General features: G+C 53.3%; 1 protein-coding gene across 1 annotated transcript in view; it reads right to left on the bottom strand.

Annotated features, from left to right (window-relative positions):
* EPB41L1 (erythrocyte membrane protein band 4.1 like 1) overlaps nucleotides 1-18,601 on the bottom strand; it is a 123,591-nt gene that overhangs the window by 8,773 nt on the left and 96,217 nt on the right. The window contains exons 16-19 of the mRNA XM_082670332.1: nucleotides 8,809-9,219; nucleotides 6,948-7,052; nucleotides 4,822-4,902; nucleotides 238-324 (exon numbers count right to left, since the gene is read on the bottom strand). Coding sequence (XP_082526458.1) covers nucleotides 238-324; nucleotides 4,822-4,902; nucleotides 6,948-7,052; nucleotides 8,809-9,219 — 684 coding nt within the window. The remainder of the gene's footprint in view (nucleotides 1-237; nucleotides 325-4,821; nucleotides 4,903-6,947; nucleotides 7,053-8,808; nucleotides 9,220-18,601) is intronic.

Raw genomic sequence — 18,601 nt, 5'->3', positions numbered from 1 at the left:
GTCAGTAAGGAGAGCAGATGCAAAGCAGCTGGCACATCACAGGCACCACCAACGGATGAGACTCTGGTGGGGACCAGGGAGCCCTGTGGGCATCTGAATGTGATGCCGTTTCCTGGTGCTGCACTTAAAGAGGCAGCCTCCCACGCTCTACGCCGTACTTGCTGCAGGCCACCTGTGGACCCGCGTCCACATTCTCTGCCTAGAGTCCGCTAGCCTGGGTTGGCCCTGCCCACTTACCGGAGAAAGAGAACGGATTTCCGTGGCCACCGTCTGTGGGCCTGGGATCATGGCAGCTGCCCCCTTCCCGGACTTGAGACTGTTCTCCTGGGGAAACAATAGTGCTCAGAGGGCCAGGTCTCAGGTGGGCGGGCCCTCAGGATGGCTGGCGCACGTGGCCATGCAGCTCTCACGGCCACAAGGTTGAATAGTGCTTCTTCTCTCAGAAGCAGAGAGCTGAAGGCATCGTTCAGTCCAGTCTGCTCTTGTTCATCCCTCGCTCGCTCGCTCGCTCACACACGTGCTTACACACTTACCCACTCATTTAACAAACATTTACTGAGTGCCTGGCGTTAGGGACACTGTGGTGAACAAGACGCGGTATTGCCCCCTGGAAGCACTAACAAAGGAGTCAAGACATCCAGGTTCTGGTCCTGGTCCTGCCACGTTCCAGCCACGTGACCTGGATGGAGCCACTTCCGCTCTCCGGGCCTCATGGATTCACCTACATAAAGGGACCCCTGCAGTGTGTATTCATCAGTGGTAACAAATGTCCCATCCTGGTAGGGGTGTTGATAACGGGTTGGTGGTGGGGGCTGTATGTGTGACAGGGCAGGGGGTCTACAAGAAATCTCTGTACCTTCCTCTCAATTTTGCTGCGAACTGAAAACTGCTCTCAAAAAATAAAGTCTTAAGAAATTTTTTAAAAAGGGGACCCCCTGTCCCACTCTCACAGAGACATTATGAAGATAACAGAGGAGAAAGGGCTTTGCAAATGGAAATGTCAGGTTAATATAGGAGTACAGGCTGGCTACTAAGAACATACTAACTACTGTTTTCTGAGTACTCGCTATGTGCTAAGTATTGTGTTAAGGATGCATGATCTCATTTAAGCCTCTGAACAACCATAGGAAATAGTTTTAATATTCCTGTTTTATAGTTGAGAAACTGGAAGGTCAGGGCATGTGAAGTGGCTTGTTCAAGCCCCCCGAAAGTGAGTGATCGAGTCTGGATTTAGACCCAAGTTGGTCAGACTCCAAATTCAATGCACTCCTTCTGCCATGCCATTCTGCCCTTGGAACACTTGCCCTTGAGCCAGCTCTCCTGGTCCTACCTTGGAGTCTAACTGCTAGATACTCCTGGAATTGGCCCTAGACTTACTGGCCCACATCTGGAAGGGGCCCAGCTGCTGGCCTCTACCTCCTACTTCCTGCCCCATCTTAGGGATCAGCCTTGTCTGTCCTGGGGCCCAGAAGCTGTGTCCATTCTGCAGCTCCCCAGTGGGCTGCAGGGTAGTAGATCTGGACCTCTGCCTGCCAGGCGACAGGTGAGGACAGAAGCCCTCTGTCTTCGCCCCACCTTTCCCCGAGGCCTGCCTCCAGCTGAGGCTGTCGGTGGCCTGGTTACCTGGCATTCCATGCACAAGGCACTTACTTTCTCAGAGGCAGTCCCAGAATGTGGCCCAGCAGCAGGTCTTAAAAGGGCAGCCTTCTGGGCTCAACGCTTCCTTTCTCCCAGGGTAGGAAACAGCCACTAGCCCCTTTGAATCCTATTGTCCCTCCAGGCCCTTCTCCCCTCAAGCTTCTTCTTCTCCCATTGACCCCTCTTTCCCGGAAAAGCCTCACCTCCACCTTCACCCTGATGGGGACACAGGTCATTCCGAGGCACCACAAGGTGCCAGCTGCTCCGCCTGCCTCTCCTGTATCTTCAGCCAGCCCTCTCCCGCCTCTAGGAGGCGCAGCCCCTCTCCGTGGCTAAGGTGACACCGCCATCTCCGCCCCCGGCCCTTCCTCCGGCGGACTCCGGGCTCTCCTCTTCGCCGCCTCTGTCTGGGACGCCTCAGCCACTCAAGGCTTCCACTGCCTCATCGAGGCCACTGTCCCCTCTCGCTTTATCTGTAGCTCGGATCTTGCTTGAACCCTAGACTTGCCTAGACACTTTCCCTGGAAACGTCCCCCAGGCGCCTCAGACTCATCAGACCCAAAATGGAATTCGCTGCCTCCCACCCCCAACACACACCTGCCGCTAAAGAGCAACCCCCCTCTGTGCTCCTTGTTCCTATTAGTGCTTCTCGGACTTGAGGGGTGTCACCTGGAGGGCTTGTGAAAACAGAGACCACCCCCCCCCGGGCCCCGCCCCGGAGCTTTTGAGTCAATAGGTCTGGGGCGGGGCCTGGGAATTTCCTCTCTAACAGGTTCCCAGGGCCAAGCTCGCTCTCGGAGACCAGCGGGACTGGTGCGCGGCGTCGCGGCCCGTCTTTCCTCCTATCACCTGAACGTTCTACCAGTGACCCAATCCGGTACTTTCCTCCCTCCAGGCACCCTCAACCCTGACCTCCTGGTCAGCCTCCAACTCCTCGCACCCTGGCCCTGCCCCCACCCCTAAACTAGTTCCCTGCCTGCTCTTCCGGTCTCTCCCAGTAGAATGTGGGCTCAGAGATGCTGTCTGTCTCCCGCAGAGCTGGATTCACAGCGCCTGGCACACTACTTCACACATCGTGGGTGTTCAATAAATATTTGCTGAAGGAAGGAGGGAGGGAAGGAGGGAGGAGGGGAAGGAAGGAAGGAGAAATAAAAAAAGAGACCCACGCCCCCAAGGGAAGGAATTTTTTGCTCCAGTCATGTCCCACACGGGCTGCTAGAGTAATCTTTCTAAAACACAGAAACACATATCTGATGACATCATGCCTCTACTTAAAAAGTTGAAGTGATTCTCCATGGTCTCCAGGATGAAGTTTGAACTTCATACATGGCATTCGAGGCCCTTCAAGCCCTGGCCCAGCCTTCCTTTCCAGCCTCTTCTCCCCCTGCCCCCCCCCCCCACACTTGACATCTTGCTTCACTGACCACTTCCTTTCCCTAAATGCTATGCTCCTTCACATCCTTGCCTTTACATCCGCTGTTCCCACAGCCTAGGAGACCTCCTCCCATGACTGCACCCTAATTTATCCTTCAAGAATAGCTCAGATGTCACCGCCTAGATAAAGCCTTCCCCAGCTCCTACAGTGTCACTCCACACCCTATGCCCCCTCGGAAAGGCAGGAAAAAGTAACGGCCGCTCACATTTACAGACCACTTGTAATGTGCCAGGCACTCTTTGGAGGGCTTTGCATAGATTACCTTAGTTTAGCCTCACGTCAACCCTTTGGGAGATATGCTATTATTTCCCCTCACCCCATTTTCCAGAAGTGGAAACTGAGGTCTGGAAAGGTTTGGGTAACTTGCCCAAGGTCATCCAGCCAGGAAGTGGGAGAGCTGGACCTTGTTCACCACTGTGTGCCCAGGACCTAAACACAAAGGCACAGCCCACTAGATGTGCCTGTGATTATTATTTCGATGAATGAGTTCTAACAGGCAGTATCTTTTCTTCCACTCCCCATACTGGGCAGAGGAGAGATTAAGAAATGTTTTTAGAACAAATGAATGGATGGATGGATGGATGAGTAAATGAATGATATGACTGCCTGCTCACCATGGTACGAATTTACATTTAGCCCGATAAGCATCCTGATGCCACGTGGTGAAGGGGTGAGGGGAGAGGAGGAACTGAGCGACCAGGGGAGAGTGTGCAAACTGATAACTGGTTTGGGCTTATTTCTCTTAAAATCTTTGTTTACTCAAAACCTTCCTGCTGGGTCGTCTAAATTAATGTAATTTTCTTCCTATGTGCATATGAGGGGTTTGGCAAGAGAAAGCATTTGAAAACAACCTCCCACAGCTCAAGACAGATCTGGCCCAGGCACTGATACCTGCTCAGCCCCAGCCTCAGCCCCAGCCCCACACAGCCACTGTTCACAACGGTCAGGATGAGGGAGCAGAGCAGAGTGGTTGAGGTGGACAGTGGGGCTTCGGGAATCAGAATGCCTGGGTTTGACCTGGCTCTACCACGTATTGGTTGTGTGACCTTGGGTAAGTCACTGTACCTCTCTGAACTGCATTTTCCTCATCTGTAAAGGGTGGGAAAAAGAGCATCCACTTCACAGCTCTGGTTTTACCCCATGAGCACACTGCATGGTATCATAACCTGTGGCTGAAAGCTAGCTGTGCTGTGTCATCATTTGAAGAATCTGATATTACTGAACTCTCTTAAGAGCCCGTGAACCAGGCAGAATGGGAGTACTCCCATTTTATAGATGAGGACACCTAAAGACCTTCCTTCATGGGTCAGGCAGCAAATAGGTAGCAGAACCACAGGGTCCCTCAGGACACAGTCCCAAATCCTGAGCCATGGCTGCCAGGAGGATGGACCTCACTCAGGGAGGACTTTCGGGCACAATCCTCCTGTGTTGCCGACAGTCAGTTAATCAAATAGTACCGTCCTCTCTTTATCCCTGCCGTAGCTGAGATGGTCCAGATGACTGAGACTCAGGGATGCCGCCTCCTACATTATTCAATTTGCAAAGCTGAGGTCTGACTGGATGCCCTGTGGCCAGTCAATAAAAGTTGGACTGTGTGTCAGACAATAAAAGTCTGACTGTGTGTGCCACACCTGATGCTGTGAGGGCGGATGAGGACTTCCTGCCATAGCTGGCGAGGTTAGCTTGTTATCTGGCCGTTTCAGGGCCAATGGGGCTGGTCAGAGAGGGAGGTCTCGGGTCCTACTTACCATGGTGGTTGATATGGTCTCTGTGGTGATGGAGGGAGTAGTTGTTATGAACTCCTTCCCCCCTGGGGCAGTCCCGTCAACCTGCTGGCCAGAGGAGGAGTCGTTAGAGAGGGGAGAGAGAGAGAGAGAGTGCCAGATACGCCTGCAACGTCTGCCACCTGGGCTCGTGGCATCCCCAGGTACCAAGTGACGGGCAGCGTGAGCAGACATGCACTTGGGGAGGGGGTGCGTCCACACACAGACCAAACTACAAAGGGGTCTCACAGGTCCTCCAGCTCATTCCAATCGTTTTATTTCACAAAGGGAAAATAATCCCATATAATTTGATACATCCTATCCAAATTTCAATGCCTGTATTCTTTGACTGGGCGAGCCCATTGCTAGGGATTCACCCTTCAGGCACAAACTTCGAAAATTTCGCCAGGAAGTCTGAACAACAAAGTTCACTGCAGCATTCAACATTAACTGCAAAAGACAAAAACCATCACAGGTCCATTGATAGGTGATAAAGGCATGCTAAATCAGGATCCACTCCTAAGGGGGAACAAGGAGAGTGAGGTGGGGCCACATGTGCCAACATGGAGTGATTTCCAAGGTAAGTATTAAAAAAAAAAAAAGGTAGGGATTTCCCTGGTGGTGCAGTGGTTAAGAATCCGCCTGCCAACGCAGGGTACACGGGTTCGATCCCTGGTCCAGGAAGATCCCACATGACGTGGAGCAGCTAAACCTGTGCGCCACACCTACTAAGCCTGGGCTCTAGAGCCCGCGAGCCACAACTACTGAGACCGCATGCCTCAACTACTGAAGTCCGTGCGCATAGAGCTTGTGCTCCGCAACAAGAGAAGCCTCTGCGATGAGGAGCCCGTGCACCGCAACGAGGAGTAGCCCCCAATCGCCGCAGCTAGAGAAAGCCTGTGCGCAGCAACATAGACCCAATGCAGCCAAAAATAAAATAAATAAATTTATTTTAAAAAAAGAAAAAAGGTAAAGTGTAAAAGAGAATGATCTCTTTTGTGTAAAAAATTTAAATACCTAGAGACACAAGAACGTATGTTGGTATATGCATATATTTTTTTTTCTGGGAGCACTCAGAAAAAAATTCATTTTGTTCTGTTTGAATTTCATAACTGTGAATATTTTGTTGTTATTTTGTTTTGATGTCAATAGGGGTTACTGAGCTGTAAAATTTGGGGCCATTTTTAGTTTTCTTTGTATTTCTTTGTATAAAAACAAAACCAACACACATTACTAAAACAAAATAGATCAGAGAGGGAGTAAGTTGCCCCGGGGTCACACAGCTTGTCAGAACTCAAGAGGTTCGACAGCTGCACTAGCAGCCTCATAATCCTCTATGCATGTTATAAAAGTGAGAGAAAAAAGTCTGGAAACGACAGAGTTGCCCACATTTTGTAGATTTACATCTTTCCTTAGTTCTTAAGACAAAGACTGGTCTCCAGGGCAAAAAAGTCCCCAGCACTGCGGTTCCTCTGGCCAGAAAGAACCAAGAGGGCATCTATCAGACCCTTAGTCTCCATTTTCAAAGCTTAAAAACCACAAAAGGAACTTGGGAAATGCACTGTACATTACAACAGCGTCTCCAGGGGACTGAGTATGTTTCATCTTGCTAAGACAAATGACATTTTATCTTTTTTTTTCAGTTTGTTCATTTTGTCAATGTGATGTGGAACCCCCGTGCACACACACGAAAATGACCCAATGTGAGCTGCTCTGACCCAAGCTGAATTGGGTTCTCTCTCCTCTTCCCCTGGGATATCTTAAGAAACCTCTCCACCTCCTTCAAGCGATCTGAAAGCCATGGTCTAATCCGCTAACCGCTAGTCCTTAGAACACTCCCAGGAAGATGAAGGAGACGTGAGCCTCCCCATTTTACAGATGGGAAAATTGAGGCTTTAAGAGGTGTAGTCTGCCCAGGATTAGAACCCATCCCACCACCCACACCCGGAGCTCAGGGAGGACAACGAAGCTCAGAAGAGCATCAGGGTTAAAATGGTGGCTCCGGGGGAGCCAAGGTAGCAAGAGCTGGCCAGGGGGCTTGGCCATGACGGAGACCCCACCCTTAAATGCCCAGTACCTAGGCCCAGCGTGCACAGGAAGGCACAGGTTACCTGGGTGGTGTCCACAGTGGCAACTCTGGTCTGCAGTACAGCCTCCGGCTCGATCTTCTTCCTGATAGCCAGGCTGCTGACTGTCATGGTTTCCGTTTTCACAGGCTGTAGGCAGATGAGGGAAGAACACTCTGTGTCTCAGGCCCCGGCACGACTCCTACTCACAGGCAACTGCGGCGCGGGGTCAGCAGGCTACCTCCCACCACTGCCGCTGACCAAGTCTCCAGAGGGGGTCGAAGGCCAGGGTCAAAGAGGCCTGGTATGATGTCACAGACAAACAGCCCAAGAGGGGAGCCAGAACCACCAGCAGCGCCAGGACAGCCTGCCCATGACCCTGCCACCATACCACCTCATGGTGGCTGCATGCTGGGTTTCAGGCTACCATTAAGAAAACATTCACCATTCAATTAACATGCTCTGTGCCGTGCCACACACTCAGCATTTTCCTGATAATACACAGTCCTGAATGACTTCAATGGTTATGCCACCACCTCCCAGCTGCTTTCTCTGAACTGTTCTTTAGAGTAGGAGTCACACCTGGAGGCCCGGGGGGGCCAGGCAAGAGATGTCAACGAGTGAAGCGGGCTTGTTGAGGACCGGGGTGAACTGGAGAGCACATGGGGTCCACTCAGGTTTGGCCTGAGTGACCGAATCATCTGATTTTTGTTTTTTAATGATATAAAAAAAAATCCCTGGATTTTATATTCAGTGTCCTGATTTTTAAATCAAAGTCAAAGAAAACACATCTGCTAGCCAGATTTGGCCCAGGGCCACCAGTTTCCCACGCCTCCTCTAGAAGTCTTATGTTAAATGATTAGTTTCTTCTGAGTCCTCCACAGAAGCTAGTTCATGGCTATACACACAGCAGGTGCTAACATATGTGAGCTGAATAAATGAATGAAAGTTAGCTTGTTAGGAGGGTGGTTAAGAGGGGATTCTTCTAGATGGTTGTAACTCGGAGATCTAGCCGTTCATTCAGTTAATCATTAGTGCCTGGAACGTACAAGCTTAGTGGAGCTGCCACCTGGTAGGAAAGCAGACCTGTCAGCCAGTAACCTGACTACTTGTGATACCGCTGGAAGCAGAAGCATTGCAGAGCAAGGGGGCGGAGCAGGGAGCAACACTTCTGCCCAGGGTTGTCAGGAAAGCGTTTGCTAGGTAAGTGCTATCTGAACTTGGCCCTGGAACGTGACAAGTTTGCAAGTCAGAGAAAGGGAGGAGACACCTTCTCCAGAGGGTATAGCATGGAGTGAAAGCCCAGAGTAGACGAGCTCCTGTTTCAATGCCTGGAACGTGGGAGGGAGCTGGGGCTGGAAGAGGTGGGAGAGCGAAGGAAAAATGTGATCGAAGATCCTCTGAAAGAAGGACAGGGAGCAGAGACGCCCAGACGCAGTCTACCCGTGTCCCCCCCAGGTGATGACGGTTCCTCTTCTCTAAGAGTTTCCACCACTACCCCAAGACCCCAGGCCCTGGGGAGGGGAGCCAGGGCCGCGATCAGAAAACACCATCTGGCTTTCAGAGCAGGCGGCAGGCGCCCCCGTGAGTCCACAAGCACACGGTCTCTGCAGGTGCCATGCAACACAGACAGGGGGAGGAGGAGTCGCGTAGGACAAGACTGCCTGTCATCACTTGACCTCAGGCAAGAGATGGGGTCACAGGGTTAAAGCGCCCAGGAGTGCACGTTAGGGGTAAACCGAGCTGCCGAACATGCGAGCACAGAACCATGCTGTTCTGCGGAGGGGCGGTCATGCAACACGGAACAGAGCTTCAGGCTGGTGGCTCAGTCTTCTCACACATGGCCCAGGGCCCTCTGAACATGCAGTGCCCGGTGGGCCCGGGTCCCGATGATGCTCCACTGTACCTCGAACTGGGGCATATCCGGGGTGGAGCAGGCCCGTCGGTCTGGGCTGTCCTCGATGCCCCCAGACTCGTCATCCTGGCTCGGGCCCCGTTTGTTGAGATCCCGGGAGAACACCAGGCCCTCGGTTTCTGAGTCACTTTTGTCTCGGTCAAGCTCAGGCAGGCTGCGGGAGAAGTCTTCGAAGGCGCTGCCGTGGTAGTCGCCAATGACCGTGAAGTCAACCTCGGCCTCCAGGCTGGACGTGGAGCTGACCGTGATGCTGGAGCACTTCCGCTCAATGGCCAGGTGGTTGTCCTTCAGGAACACCGCGTCCCTCTCCTGGTCCTGGTCCTCGTCTCCCGTGTCACTCTCTGGGGCCCTGGGCCGTGGCGGTTTGACTTTCTCCTCGGAGCCCTCCCTCAGCCCTGCTCTCTATGGCCAGGTAAAATCAAAGGAATGGGGGTGTGGGATGTGGGGAGAGAGAGAGAGAAAGAGAGAAGTCAAGATGGTGAATGACAGAAGAAATCTCGGGGCCATTCGATGCCCCAAATGGAAGAGGAGGTCAGGAAAAGAAAAACACCCCCGGAAAGGTTCTTTGACACCATAATAAGGTTAAAAAAAAAAAAAAAGAACACTTCTCAAGAGCGAGGACACTCCTTTCCGAGGGTCTCCGGCTGATGGCAGAAGCAAGTACAAAGCAAACATCCTGCCAGTTGGTCCTGGACAGGAGGCCCCATCCAAGGTTTGGATCTGGGAGCTTATCAGAAGCGGCACTGCGCACAAGGCAGGGATGGGAGCCCGGACCCCAGGCCCATCCGTGCAGGCGGACATCAAGGAGGCAAAAACCAAGGAGGGAGACCCAGGGATTCAGGACCACCCAGGACAGGGAGGCAGAGAGGCTGGAGCCAAGAGCTTTGAGGAACAAAGAGGAAGCCAACACGGTTTGTCAATTCCACTGAGTCTCCGTGGGAGGGGTCAGCATCGTCTAGAGGGAGGAGCAACACCGGGTAATTCGTGGGAGCTGGGCGCTACATCACTTCAACCCTGAGCTCCGTGAGTGGAGGTTCTGCTCCCATCAGTGTAATTGACAACAGCAGGCCAAGGAAGTGCTGGAGGGGGACCAGCAACTCTTGTCCGACATACATACCTCTCAACTGGCCTGTCAGGGATTAAACACCACACACATTTTTGGCTGTTTTACGACATTCTTTTTTAAGACCAATCTAAGCCCCACCCAATATTTTTAAAGTGCTTGGCTTCAGGCTCCAGAGACTCGGTGCACTTAGAGATTCACTTGCTAGACAAGCCTCCCTTTAGCCAGCTTCCGGAAGGTTGAGAGGTGTGAGGACTCATTCCAGACAAGCCAGAGTTGAGCTGCCACAAGAGGCACTGCCAGAGCAGGTGGGGATCTAAGGCAGCGATGCACCCTGGCCAGGCGAAGATGACCAGGTCATCAGGGCACCGAGGGGCTGCAGAGACCTGCGGGCCTGAGGGGCTGGTGAATCTCAGGTGCCCCCCCTTTCCTGGGGGATTCGCTGCTAAGCTGGTAACGTGCTTCTCTTGCCTGACCGCGTCTCCGGATTTGTTCTGGATTAGAGAAGACAGTTAGTCTTAAGGAGGCAGAAAGGAACTTGGCACTAGGACCGAGAGGGAGCCGGAAGTGAAGGATGGAAACCTCTGGACTGTCAGCTTCCCCGAGGCAGGAGCACCAGGGAAGGGAAAGGATGAAGGAAGATCGTTGGACAAGCCAAGCAAAACGGTGGGAACCCAGCAGGTGCGGGCAGCAAGGCAAAGCAAATGTGTAGTTAGCTGGAGGCGGTGCCACTTTCTCCACCGGCGCTGCGTGACCCTCCGGGCACCAGGTCACACCAAAAGCCGAGGGTCTGTGTGGCTAAGCTAACATGGGCCAAGCAGATGAACCCGTCATTCCGCCTGGGCTACGCTCAGGCCCGTTTAGGGAAAAGAACTCATAGGGATGGACAAGCAGCCTCTGGTGGCAGTAATGACGAGGGGCCACAGAAACATGCTTTTAAAGAACTACGCGGCATGCGGTCAGCTCCCGGGCTGGGGGCAGCATGGGGGCGGGGGCTCACGTGGCCAGTTCCCCCAGTAGCTTCCTCCAGTGTAGTTTCGCAGCCTGGACTGGGGGACACGAGCTCGACGTCCATGCATCCTTCCCGGGGGGATGGGGTAGAAATGCCCTCCCAGAAGTGTCTGGTAGCTGGCGGCATCATGGAGGAATGTGTGGCTTTGGGGGCAGCAAAGTCCTCTGGGGGCTGAAACTGAGCAAATCCCAGGTCTAAACGCCTACTCCGCTGTTGCTCGACCTGCCCCACAGAGGCCTCCGAAGACAACTCGTTTGCAAAGGCCCTGGTTTCACCCTGACTCGCCCAGCGAGTTTCAGCTCCGTGGGTCTCAAAGATCCGAATCTTGTTGGCCACAGAGGTCTTGCTAATATCTTCCAGGGAGCCCTCTTGACCCCCAGCCTGGAAAGAGGTCATCTCCTTTTGCTTCCCTGAAGGGAACCGCAACCCCTGGGCTTCTTCAGGGACAACTCTGGGCTTCCTGCTGGCGATGGGAGGGGCCCTGCGCTCACCTCCGTCTGGGGTCACAGCCAGCCCTACTCGGTCCTTGGGCTCCAGGCTCTCTTTAGGAGCATGGGCATGTTTGAGAAATATGGGGGACTGTTCTCCAAAGCGGTCCCTGAGCTGCACAGGCTCCCCCGACCCATAAGGGGCTGGGCTTGAAGAAGCTTCCTCTGGAGACGTCTGAGCCGCAAAGGGACGGGGCGAGGTTGGGAGGGGGGTGATCACCTCCTCCATCTGAAGAAACGCTGGGGCCTTGCTGTCCTCTGTCACAGGTTCTCCTGTTTGGGTGTGAACTGGTCCCCTCTCTCTGGGCAGGAAGTTGCCTCTGTCCGGCTTGGCTGGCTTCCTGACATCGCTAGGAGGGATGGCCCACGGAAGGACACAGGCCTGGCTGTCTGGACGCATGCCCCCTCCTCTGTGAGGTGAGTGGTTCCATTCGCCTGGGGGACTTTTCTCAGCCTTTCCCATCAAATCTCCACTCTGGGGGGCCTCTTCCTCTGCAGCTACTGAGGATGCTGGGTGGGTAGACTCTCCTTCCACCTCCCACCGGGCTTCGTACTCAGCAAACATCAGCCCTGGAGAAGGTCCCTTTCCGAGCTGCTTGACAAAGACCTCCAGGTCATCTGGTCCTTGGTTCCTGGGGGGCCCCGCCCCTCCCTCTGAGGAAGCTGAGTGGGCTTCACCCTCGTGGTGCTTGTTTCTGCCGACAGTGGCAGCAGAGCCCCATGGGCCTGAGGAGTCCAGCTCTGAGCTCTCCGTGAGCTCCTCCGACAGCTTCCGCCTGCTCTCGCAGCCAGGTGGGGCATCTAAGTGCTCCTCTCTCTCCTCCAGGGCCGGAGGGAGGACTTGGTCTTCAGACTCTTTCTCTCCATAGTTTAAATAGAAGCTTCTCTCTGCAAAGGAAGTGTCGGTTTCATCGCTCGAGTCGGCTCTGGCTTCTGTGTAGGCTGGGTCCAGCAGAAACGACCGGAGTCCTCCCGTGTCGGAGGCTGGAGAGGGGACATCCACCTCTGCAGGGCCAGTGGCCGGGGCGGCGGGTCTTCCGCAAGCCTGGAACTCCTCCCACTTCTGCCTTAGCTCTGCCGGGCCCTCCAGCTGGTCCCTGGAGGCCCGCTGCTTCCTGATGGTTGCCTCCCCAGGGTCCACCCTGAACCAGGAGCCCTCTGGGAGCGTTCCTGCCAGCGTGCGGCCTGCAGCCAGAGAAGCCCCTCCTGGGCCTTCCCTGACCCAGGGGCTTTCCTCCCACACTGACTTGAAGCCTTCAGGGCTCGTGATCATTCTTCCTTGTCGCTGTGTGTTTGCTCCTTTGGCTCCCACCTTTTCTTCTGTGGCCATTTGAAAGGTGAACTTGTCCACCAGGACGTCTACCTTGGAGAGTCTGCCGTCAGCAAGCATGTCTGCGAGGCCTGCCTCCCTTTCTTCCTGCTGTGTGGCGGTCACTTTTAGGAGACTGAGTTCTTCTGGCCTAATGTACTCTCTTTCTATAAATACCCAATGCTCTGAACCCTGCGTTTTAATTGGAGCAAGAAGAGTTAACATGAAATATCAGGCACCTTAAGAATGGGTTCACTTTTTCCCTCCGCAAGAAGGGACCAAGGTCCACCTGCCCCCTTGGTCAAGGTCAGCTGGCTGGGGACCTAACCGGGTAAAATGGGATGCGGTCTCATACCCTCCCCGTGTTAACCATCGGGGAATGGAAATCCACAGATGGTCCAGGACTCTTCCTCTTTTAATAATAGAGCTGCCAGTGTCAGAGGGGAAAGTAGCTTACATCACATGGAATCTTTGAAGGCTAGAGCCAAAAGAACTCCTAAGACTTCCTGCAGTCCAATCTCCTACTTGTGCAAATGGGTAAACTGAGGCCAAGAGAAGGTCAGTGACTTTTTCAAGGTCACAGTCAGTCGAGTCAGGAAAAGAATGCCTGAGAGCCTTGCTGACTTACAGCCAATGGAATATGGGTCCCAACTGCGATCTAATGTCGAGTTGTCGGGGAGGCACTGAGTTAAGTTTCACAGGCCACAGCCTGAAATCGGACCTTTCTGCAAGCGCTAATTGGAAGGAAAGAGATTAGATCAAACTATACCAAACGACCAGCTCTAGAGGTTAGTGCCAGTCGCTGCAGTGGCTGAAACAGCTTGAACTCTGTGGGGTTCATTCCCAAAGAAACAAATACCAAGGCCTGTTCTTGGAGAATTCTAACAAAATCCACAGAAAGACTGGAAGAGGACTGACCTGAACATATCACAGAAGGTAAAGATCTAAATATCCAAGCATCATCACTGGTCCAAAGCACTGAGAGTACAGCACTGTCAACCATCAACAAAACAGCCCTCTACCTCCCCTAGAGTTTTTCAAGCAACACTTAGGAGGGAAGGATGGACTTCTAGAATTGTTCAAAAAGCAAGAAGGCCAGGAATTCCCTGGTGGTCCAGTGGTTAGGACCCGGTGCTTTCACTGCCGGGGGCCCGAGTTTGGTCCCTGGTTGGGGACCTAAGACCCTGCAAGCCGCGAGGTGCAAACAACAACAACAATGCGAGAAGGCCAATGGGATTCAAATCTTCTCGAAACTACAGAATACCTTCTTCACACAAAATCTTGATGGCAATCCAATATGTAACACAGATACAGGGCCCCCCCCCCCGTGGAAGTTGGAGGCCTGGGCTGCCCTAGTGCCCCAAAGTGCCTCCCTCCTTTGAAACCACTGCTCTGACCCAAGTCCCTCATGGCACAGATGTGGAAACTGAGGGCTGGGGAAGTAAGCACCGTGCCCAAGGTCAGAGAGTGAGCCAGTGGCAAAGGCAGGCCTAGAACCCGGTCTCTGATCCTGTGTCCTGTGAAAAGCTCCACGGTAAGATGTGCCGAAAACTGCTCCTGACTGCAGCAGGGGGCAGGTTCCCATGCGCTTGGGCTCCAATGCAGGTTATGACCTGGTGAGGAGTCTGTCAGATCCCAGAAGATCTGAAGGATTCTGAAGACTCAAGGGAGCATTATAAGCCCTCTGACCTCCCCCACCCCTCCCCCTGCTCCATTTTAGCAAAATCTCCATGATTGTCAGGGAATCAAACCTCATTAAGAGAATCTTGCCAACAGGAAAGAGAGAGAAAAGGAAGGGGGGAGGCCCAGACAAAACCTGCGTGGGTTTCGGAGATTCTACTTCAGGTTGTTAAGCTTTCAGGACAACAACACTGGAACCATCCCAGAGGGAAGAGTTCTGAGAGCCTACAAAGCCTCCTTTCTCTTCTACTTGGGAAGCAGGCGCCTTTAGCTGCTCCCATTTCAGCTTGTACTGACACCATCAGCCCGGCAAGGATGGCCAAAGATGGTCCATGAGACCCCTTGTGGAACATTCCTGCCCACGTCTAACTAGAAACTAGTTTCTAGCAACCAGAAGCTTAGAAACTAGGTTGAGTGGGGTGGGAGCTGGCACAGAACAGAAAGTTTCTGCAGAAAGAAAAAGGGAAACATGTACTTATATTTAGTTACTATGTGCCAGGCAGTGTCAGCCCTTTGGAGAAGTTATTAACCTTAATCCAAATGGCGACCTGTGAAGCAGGTCCTGTTACCCTCATTTCAGAAGGGGAAACTGAGGCTCCCAGAGGGAAGAAGAGGCTCTGCATCTAACAAGTAAAAATCCTGAAGAGAGAAAGAGCCTGAACAAAGAGAGGAAAGCTTTGGCTCTCTGACCCAATTCACAGGATAAAAGATGTCAGGGAAGCCACCGGGCCATTCTTTCCACTGAGCCAGGGGACCTTCAGTGCCTGCTCAGAGCACCCCCTGCTGTCAGCTGGAGCCACTGCAGCAAAACTGGCCGCGAAACGGGAGCTGGGAGCTGGAGTGGGGCCAGTTCTGTTCCCACACAAGCTGACAGGAAGAAAATCTCCAGCCAGGATTCTGCTGACCCCGGGCTGTTCAGGGTCCACCTGGAGCTCTGGGTTACATTTTGGGCCCTGCTCTTTACAGGAGACCCCCAGAAAAAGGGGTCCAGGACAAGGAGCCCTCTAGAACCCACGGGAGAAGCTGCGGAAGAAAGTGGGAGTTGGGGGGCAGGGGGGACGCTGAACTCTGAAGGGCCTTCCTGGAGGAGGATGCAGAGTGGGACTACAGGCGCCAGGGGTCAGAGCGAGGCCCACAGGCAGGTGACTCGGAAGGGCAGGTTATAATTCAATACGGAAACTTCCCAACACATGACTGAAGAAGACAAAATGGACTGCTGTGAAGAACAGGGAGAGCCCCCTTGTGGAACAGGCTGGACGGACAATTTTCAGGGATGCTGGTGAAGGGCGCATGCTGCCCTCCCAACCCTGCAACCCCCCAAGTTAGGGCACCTGTGCTTGGCTCTATGCGAATCTCTGTGCTCCAAGGCACCAATGCTTCCCTAACCTGGGGATGCTGTTGACTCCTGTCCGACTTCTCTCAAGAGTGCTCCGAGCTTTGTTTTTAATTTTACATGTAGGAAAAATTCAGGGTAGAACTGTGATTTATGTTTTACCACTTACGTAGCTGACTCACGGCTCTCTTACAGTTTCAGGACGTTTCTAGCAGCTACAAAATTTTTCTCTGGGAATGGAGAACGGTATATGCCCTCATACACACTATGCCAACGGAGCAGGGTTGGTTATCAGAGAGAAGGAATTTTCACCCAGATGATCAATCGGTCCCTTCCAATCCCGACGGTCTATGAAGTCCCAGCAAAGAGGGAGGATACAGCCCCCTGCTCCTGGGCCTGGATTCCACCCGGCATCCACGCAGGGGCACAGGAAGTTCCGAGGACCCTCGGCCTACTGCCATCCTGGGCAGAGAAGTGATGCTCTCCTCATTTAGAATGCTTGCCGGACCGACATCTGTACAACCCCAAGGATGCTCCCTGGTGAAACACACACACTCTTGCCTGCCTGGGGACCCTGACAGACCCAAACTCCAAGGGGAGTTTAGAGAATGGAAGCAGGGGATGGAGGGGCTAATTAGTCACTGCTAGACCTTACTCAGGCTTCTGAACAGAGACAAGACCTCAGAGCAGAGGTATTTAGGTGCCATGATCCCTGATCCCAAGCTTAGCAGTCAGAACCTGCCTCCAGGTCACCTGCCTCAGCAGGACCTGAGAGGTCATTTCTACCTGCCCTTTTTAAGCCAGAGGCGACTCAGACCATTCCGTCTTCCTTGAATGGTTTCAGTCCTATCCTTCCTGAGAAACCATGGATGAGGGACGGGCTGGCCCATTATGGACCCCTGGGACAGGGGTCGCTCACTTGTCACAGCATGGGGCCAACATGAGCTACCCACTGCTCCCACCTGCAGGGCAGAGTCTGGCCCACCCCCTCAGCCCAGAGAAAGGGTTTTCTTAAGATTATTAGGGTGGTTCTGGGTGGGTGGGGAGGTGACGACAGTAACCTCAGGAGATGCTGCGAGGCTTTTCTGAGTGAACACTTCCAAGCCTGTGGCCGTTCCAGGCTCAGGTGCCAAGTCCTGCTGAGAGGTGTCCTGGGTCCTCTGGGACTGCAGGGGAGGCCCAGGGCCGGAGGAGAGGGGAAGAGGGAGGAAGGGAAGGAGAGACAGAGAGGGAGGGACAGAAAGCAGGAGAGAGACACACACACAGAGTCCGTGAATAGCCCAGCTTTGTAAATCCCGCATCCTTAGGTCAGGAAGGAGCCACGCCATGAGAGCCCATATTTGAATAAGGGATTCCAGTTACCATCAGCAGTGGCCCCAGGACTGTCCAGCACTTTCCAGTTTATAAAGTGATTTTATATCCATTATTTCACTCGACCTTCCCCACAGCACTGTGGAGTGGCAATTTTGGTCCCCTTTTAGATGGACTGACAAGGCAGTGAGGCTTCCAAGAAGTGATGTCACTCACCCAAGGACCCAGTCCAGTCCTTGGCGACAGCTCCTCTCCTCTCCCAAATTTTCAAGAGCCTCTAAATGCCAGTGGGACCTGTAAGCCAGTTAAAAGGTCCATCGCTCCAAGGTGAGCTCCTGGACCAGACTTCTCTCCAGCAATGGACTACACTTCTTGCGGGGAGGCAGTAGGGGGGATGGGAGGTGGAACAGACTCCACCTTTTAATGAGACGCATCTTCTGGCAGTTCCAGCTATCACCAGCAGGTGGGGCACCCCCATGCCAGGCTGCTCAGAGCATCTCAGCTCCCCGGAGTCCAGCCCTCCAGGGCCCAGCCTTCCTTTCTCTGCTGGAGTCTGACCCCTTTGGAAGCCTCTACATCCACCTCACCGACTTCAGGACTGACTAGAGGCCACTCTGGTCAAGCATCTCTCAGGGCAGGAGGAGGGGCGTGTGTAACTGGATCACTAGACCAGCCCCATGGCCCCATCCAGGGTCTTCAGTGTCTTGATTGTGCCAGCGGTGACCACAGAAGCCCTCAGTGGGTGAAGAGATTTGCCCTCCTTCCATGGCACCAGCCATAGAGGCCCCCATGGCATCCCTGACGTCGTGAATCACCAGCCAAGCAGCTACCACAGCAGCCTTGCTAGACAAGGCCCTGGTACCCGGCATGTTGAGGCCACGGGAGTGCTGATTCAATCAAAGGCTCACTTATTAGATCACAGCTGCATCATCAATTTTCAAAGCTCTAAAGGGCAGCACAGGCACAATTGACTGTCTCCTGAGCTTCATATGATTTGGTCTTGCTCCCAGGCAGCTGTGATTTAATAGCAAATACAGTGGCCTGGGACATAAGAACATAAGATTCTGGCCCATCTTCTATCAGCTATGACACTGATCAAGTCCTTCCCCTTCCTGAGCTTCCGTGCCCATATGTAAAATGAGGACCTCGAGCCAACTGGGTTCCGAGGGTCCTTCCCAACTTTAAAAAGGATTCTGATTTGAAATTAACCTCCTGTGGGAGAGTTCCAAGGCTCTCCAAATGAAACAATAAGTAACTCACATTGAGCATCTAGGTCTTCTGCTGCCCCCTCCATGTTTTATCTCATTGGATGCTCACAACAGTCCTGGGAACTAGGTGCTTTTATTATCTCTATCTAACGGAGGCTCAGAGGGGTTAAGTAACAAGCCCAGAGTCATCCAGCTAGCAGGCAGCAGGGCCGGAATTCAAACCCAGGCACTGTAAGGCTAGACCTCAGAAGGGTTTAGGACCAGGAAGCAGCAGCACTGGAGAGAAAACACCTAATATAAACGGGGGCTGGGCTTCCCTGGTGGCGCAGTGGTTGAGAGTCCGCCTGCCGACGCAGGGGACGCGGGTTCGTGCCCCGGTC

This window comes from Grampus griseus, assembly GCF_964374135.1.
Source record: "Grampus griseus genome assembly, chromosome: 14".
Lineage (NCBI taxonomy): Eukaryota > Metazoa > Chordata > Mammalia > Artiodactyla > Delphinidae > Grampus > Grampus griseus.
This window is presented reverse-complemented; position numbering and strand designations above follow the sequence as displayed.